General features: G+C 46.2%; 1 protein-coding gene across 1 annotated transcript; it reads left to right on the top strand.

The window, feature by feature from the left end:
* The first annotated feature begins 1,921 nt into the window (after nucleotides 1–1,921).
* On the top strand, nucleotides 1,922–3,303 carry LOC119336037. The gene has a single exon (XM_037608077.1). The coding sequence runs from the start codon at nucleotides 1,993–1,995 to the stop codon at nucleotides 3,268–3,270; it is 1,278 nt and encodes a 425-aa protein (XP_037463974.1). The 5' UTR covers nucleotides 1,922–1,992; the 3' UTR covers nucleotides 3,271–3,303.
* Nucleotides 3,304–6,271: the final 2,968 nt, after the last annotated feature.

Raw genomic sequence — 6,271 nt, 5'->3', positions numbered from 1 at the left:
AAAGAACAAATATTTAGGAACGGAGGGAGTATTGAACATTGTAGATGAGTTCGTAAGCACGGTGGTTCGGTTATGGGTCGGCAGAAAATTTGGAGAGATAGGATTGATGCCCATAACAGATTGATGAGGCACTATTTCGTGAAGAATCCCACATACCCGGAGTCGTATTTTCGACGCCGGTTTAGGATGAGCACCGACTTGTTCAGGCGCATTGCAGAGAAACTAGCGAGCCATGACTGGTTTTTTCAGCAAAGGAGGAATACCGCCGGAGAGCTCGGGCATAGCACCTTTCAGAAGGTGACAACCGCTTTGCGTATGTTGGCATATGGTATCCCGGCTGATCTAGTTGATGATCACTTGGCTATGGCTGAGAGCCAAGCCATCATGTGTGTCAAGCGCTTTGCAGTGGGAATTGTGCAAGTGTTTGGCGAGGAGTATTTGAGATCTCCCAATGCTGAAGACGTCGCAAGGCTATTGGCGATGAACAAAGCTTGCGGCTTTCCTAGCTCAATAGATTGCATGCATTGGAGTTGGAAGAATTGTCCAAAGGCATGGCATGGGCAATTTCACGGCTAAAAATAGGGTTCCACTATAATCCTTGAAGCGGTGGCCGATCAGGAGACTTGGATTTGGCATGCATTCTTTGGAATGCCTGGATCTTTGAATGACATCAATGTTGTCAATCGGTCACCACTGATGAATAAGATTGCAAATGGTGAGTTGCCACCGGTGCAGTTTGTAGCAAATGGCCGTACGTACAACCATGGCCATTATCTAGCGGATGACATCTATCCAAAGTGGCAAACCTTCGTGAAGCCGTTGAAAAAGCCGGAAGGTAAGAAAAATCTTGATTTCCACAATGCTCAGGCGGCGGTTAGAAAAGATGTGGAGAGAGCTTTTGGGATTTTGCAAGCCCAATTTGCTATTGTGAGAGGAACAGCTAGATTTTGGGATCAAAAAATGCTTTGGTACATCATGCACGCTTGTGTGATCATGCACAACATGATCATCGAGAATGAGTGTGGCCAAGATTTAGACTACTCACAGTATGAGCTCTTGGGACATCCCGTACGAGTGCGACGGAGGGCTGAAAGGGTAGCCCGTTTTGTTGCCTCCTACCATGCCATTCGGCGTCCCGCAACGCACAATGATCTTCAGAAGGATCTGATTGAAGAGTGGTGGGCATGGCATGGACGACAAAGAGCATGATTTCCGCGTTCGACATTGTATTGTTCATGAACTATTTGTTGTGTTATTGCAGTATTTGTTGTACTGAACGATAAACTATTTGTTTGGGTTGTAACGATAACGAAATTAAACTATTTATTGTTGATTTATTTTGTTTAGTTTGATCATTTTTTGCTTTTATTTGAAATGTATATGTGTTTTGTGCGTGCCCCGCGCGCGCTGTATTTTTGCGCGCTGCTGGAACGGCGCGCGCGCTGCATTTTAGCGCGGCTGCTGGAGCCAGCGCTGGTGGCCGCGCTAAACCAGCCGAAGCGCGCACGGCATACTAGTTTTTAGTGCGCGGCGCGAAGCGCGGCTGTTGGAGATGCTCTCAGGACTGTATCATGACCGGATTGAAATTTTCAGAACGATTCTTCCAGAATCTTGAGAATCGGGCATCCCCCCAGCTTCTCCCAGAATCTTGAACACATATTTTTTTTACAATCCTAGCTAGTTATGATGTAAACAACTAGGATTGTCAAAAAAAATACAGATTCAAGATTCCGGGAGAAGCTGGGTGGAAGGTCGATTCTCAAGATTCTGAGAGAATCGACCAAAAAGAACGGGGCCATAGTCGGATTCAGAAAAAGGAAATCTGACGCGTTCTCCCTCGCCTGTCCAGCGTCTTTAAATATCAGCACAGAGCACCTTCGCGTCCCGCAACACCTTCCGATCCCCCAGACAAACCTCGCCAAAATCCCAATCGCCCGCCCTTTCCTAGCTGCAGTAGAACCCTAGCAGCAGATCGGGCAGCCGCCGGCGGGGATGGAGGGGCTCGACGTCGACGACATCTTCCACCACTACCGGCTGAACCCTACGGAAGTGGAGGCCGTCACCTACTACCTGCCACGCCTCCTCTCCGGCGAGACGCTGCACGGCGCCGACAAGCTCATCCACAGCGTCGAAATCTCCGGCTGCGAGCCCAAGGATCTGGCCGCCCGATACGCGCCCGCGCCGCAGGCCGTGAGCAGCGGCGACCGGTTCTTCTTCACCACGTGCAAGAGCAAGAACGGGAGCAAGCTCCAGAGCGTGCGCGGCGCCGGCGGCGGCACCTGGAGCATCCAGAAGACCACCGAGATTTGCCACGCGGGATGCAAGGTCGGGGAGGTCAAGAACCTGTCCTTCAAGAAGCAGGGCAAGTCGACAGGCTGGGTCATGGAGGAATACCGGTGCCTGCTGCCGGAGGCCATCGTCTCCGACGGGGTGAAGGTGTTCTGCAAGATGCACTTGGCTCAGCATGCCCCTGACGCGGCCCGCCAGGAATCGCAGGCGTACAAGCTTCAGCAACAGCAACCAGAGGCCGTGACCCCGAGCGCACACGCGCAGAAGAGGCCAGCGCCCGCTGCCGCCGCCGATCCTCATCCGCCGCGCCCCAAGAAGAGGATGCGCGGTGCCGTCCCGGTCCCGGCGGCACTTGCCACATCGTCGTTCACCGCTGCAGCACCGGTTTTCTTGCCGGACGAGTCCGTACCTGAAGCTGACGACGACATGGTCCGGTTCTGTTGCACAATCGATGAGCTTATTGGGTCACAAGTGGAGGAAAATCTCCCGGTCGGAGCTACTAACAACATCGAACAGAATTTCTACTTGGAACCAGAGGGGCCGCAAAAGCTTTTCGCTGACGCTGGAGAAGAAATCGTCCCGCTCGAAGCTGACGAGCTGGAGTTCCTTAGGGCTATACTCGATGAAGAAGCAGAAGAGCAGGAGCGGGAGGCTGTCTCGACGAACGACAAGTCATCCATTGTCCAAGACGTGGCGACTTACAAGCCGCCGCCGATCATCTTCCGTGATCCATCTGAAGCAGAGTGGCAGGATGACGAGGGGCTGGAGAAGGAGAAGAGGAACAATGCCGCGCCGGATCTTGACGCTCCATCGCTTCAGGGACAGGACCACTTGTCCAAACCGCAGCCGTGCTCCTTTGATCCATTTGAAGAAGCGTGGAAGGCCGAAGAGGCGCTCGAGAATGAGAAGAGGTGCAATGCCGCGGCCAATCTTCATGCTGGAGGGCACAGCAACTTCTTCTCGCCTGCAAGTGTCTATTAAATCCGATGTTGAAATTCTGTTCAAAGTGTATAAGAGGATACTCACTGGCTGATGTATTAGTTCGTCCATGTACGATCGCCACGGATGTACCTCTGAGCAATTTGCTCCACTTGTTCATGCAAGCTACTCCAGTAAAACTGTTGTTGTTCTTCTTGCTCCTGCGATGGATTTCTGAACCTTGCATTCGCTCCTGCACTAGTACTTCTTCTCATCTTCTGCTCTGTTTCCTGTGTGGACCATGTTAAAACTGCTCTTACCTTTTTGTAGTAGGCTCAGATAAGCAAGCATGATGCAGTTATGATCTGGGAAACCGCAGATAAGAAGTAGGAGTAACTATGTTTATAAATCAAAACTGTTTCACCCGCTCTTGATAATCTGCAGAACAACTGCAAGTTCATAAGTTGCAGAGCAGATTCATGTAGTGGCAAAAAATAAAATGTTCTTTATATTTACAGTGTGGAGTAAACAGTTATTACAGTGTCAATTTTCATGATTTACGGGTGTGAAGTAGTCATATTTTTCCTTGAAATCTAAGTGCAATCTGTCTGTCTTGTTGCTAACTGAATTTACAGTATCTAAGTGGTCTCCAAATTCTGCAGTATTTATGTTCATGACTTACTGAACTATGTTGTCTTTTTTAACAATGCCTTGATCTAAATAGTTGTATTTTAGGTCCATAATTCTGTGTAATTTGTTCCTTAATTTTCTGTCATCTCTGAATGTTGTTGTTCCTGTGCTTGCTACTCCTTAATTCACACATGTACAGGAGGTACAAGAGGTTAAACTGAATCTAACCCTCCAATGTTATATGTTTTGATCTCCTTTCTGAAATCCCTTTTGTTATTTTTATCTCAAACAAGTACCCAGGTTTACAAAGATGTAGTGAGCATTAATTCGTCCTTTCTGAAATCCCTTTTTAAATCCGATGCTGAAGTTCTTTTCATAGTGTATAAGAGGATACTCACTGGCTGATGTATTAGTTCGTCCATGTACGATCGCCACAAATGTACCTCTGAGCAATGTGCTCCACTTGTTCATGCAAGCTAGTAAAACTGTTGTTGTTGTTGTTCCTGCTCTGTTATCGATGTTCTGAACCTTGCATTTGCTCCTGCACTAGTACTTCTGCTTTGTTTCCTGTGATGGACCATGTTAAAACTGCTCTTATCTTTTTTGCATGTACGATCGCCACGGATGTACCTCTGAGAAATTTGCTCCACTTGTTCATGCAAGCTACTAAAACTGGTGTTGTTATTCTTGCTCCTGTGATGGATTTTCTGAACCTTGTGTTGACAATTATGCATCCTGCAGCTCATATATATTTTGCTTATTTTCTCTCAGCCCCAAACGTCTTAGTTAGTAGAACTTCTCATGATTCTGGTCAATTTAAATTGATGGTCAACTACTAAGCTTTGGTTCAGTTGTTTCTCTCACATTTGGTTCTTTATGAATCAACTCTGAAGTCTCGTTTTTAGTGAGGTTTTCTCTGTTCTATCGTTTGAGCAAACTTAAGCAAGTACTCTCACTGCAGCATGCTCTATCAGTTCAAAACACAAGATCTTTTCATGCAACCTTAAACCTTTACTACCAGCAACAACTGGTCAACCCATCTCAGACCTTGTGTTGAGAGGATGCGGCCTGAAGTAAAAGAGAACCAGGTAAATACAGGTAGCTTGTCTCCTGCCTAAACCTCCGTCAGCTAAGCTTAAGGGTTTACAGAACCAGTTCTTGTGCTGCTTCCCGAAGCAAGTCCCGGGATATCATGATGCAGAGCACCAAAAAGCTCGGGGTCAGTGCGAAAGAGAACCAGTTCTGCCAAGCAAAGATGTTGTCTTCCGCTATGGAGTTGCTTCTTCATACCTTGCGGCCATGGTTCCACTCCGGAGTCCTTTTTTTTTTCAAACTGAAACTTGCCACTGCGGGGTCAGTGCGGCTCAGACTAAGTTTTACAAGTCTGACTGAACTGTACTAAGAATTTTTCCATTGAAATTCAGTACTGTGAAATCTAAAGAAAATTTCAATGACAAGTACGTAGCTTGTTGTCTCTTAATAAGAAATCTGAAGAAAATTGTACTGTGAAAGCATGGAAATATTGTTTGATGCTTCTCTGCAATGACAAGTAGAGTAGCTTTTGAATTGTACTGATGGAAATTGACATGCACAGGGTGTTTTTTTTTTTGAAAAGGAGATATACCCCCGGCCTCTGCATCTGGGCGATGCATGCAGCTATTTTATTAGTTATTCACAATAACCTTACAAAGTAATACATCTGGTCAACTACTAAGCTTTGGTTCAGTTCTTTCGCTCACATTTAGTTCTATATGAATCAACTCTGAAGACTCGTTTTTAGTGAGGTTCTCTCTCTACCATCGTTTGAGCAAACTTAAGCAAGTACTCTAACTGCAGTATGCTCTAGCAGTTCAGAACACAAGACCTTTTCACTTAAGACTTGAAAAAATAATGGTAGCTAGCCATGCGACCTTAAACCTTTACTACCAGCAACGACTGGTCAACCCATCTCAGACCTTCAGTTGAGAGGATAGGTTCTGAAGTAAAAGAGAACCAGGTAAATACAGGCAGTAAAGGTTCTGAAGTCTCAACTATCACTGCAGTATGCTCTAGCAGTTTTTTTTTTTAACTGAAACTTTCCACTCCGTAGTCAGGACGTACAACTAGTGCAGCTTAGATTAAGTTTTACAAGTCTGATTAACTTCTGGATGTGCTTTTGAGAACAGATGTACAATCCGCGGTTCATGAGTTGTCAAGTCTGAATTTGTAAATCTTGTTTAACAGTCACACATAACCATGAGGAACTCTCTCTGAACATTTCACACTTATTTGGTTGGAGAAAGCTTATTTCAGATTAGTTTGACTAGACACCTCGACAGATTTTTCACACGGAACAAGTAGAAATGGGATGTTATTGAGGAATTGCTTGTCATCGCTGCAAGATTGTGGAAGATGAAAACAAGACCTGTCCTGTCTCTTCATGGATGTAGCTAAA

Source organism: Triticum dicoccoides, chromosome 7B (assembly GCF_002162155.2).
Source record: "Triticum dicoccoides isolate Atlit2015 ecotype Zavitan chromosome 7B, WEW_v2.0, whole genome shotgun sequence".
Taxonomy (NCBI): Eukaryota; Viridiplantae; Streptophyta; class Magnoliopsida; order Poales; family Poaceae; genus Triticum; species Triticum dicoccoides.
This window is presented reverse-complemented; position numbering and strand designations above follow the sequence as displayed.

Bases quoted from the DNA above. Each gene is read 5' to 3' on its own strand.
- LOC119336037 (XM_037608077.1), top strand. From the start codon at position 1,993: ATGGAGGGGCTCGACGTCGACGACATCTTCCACCACTACCGGCTGAAC.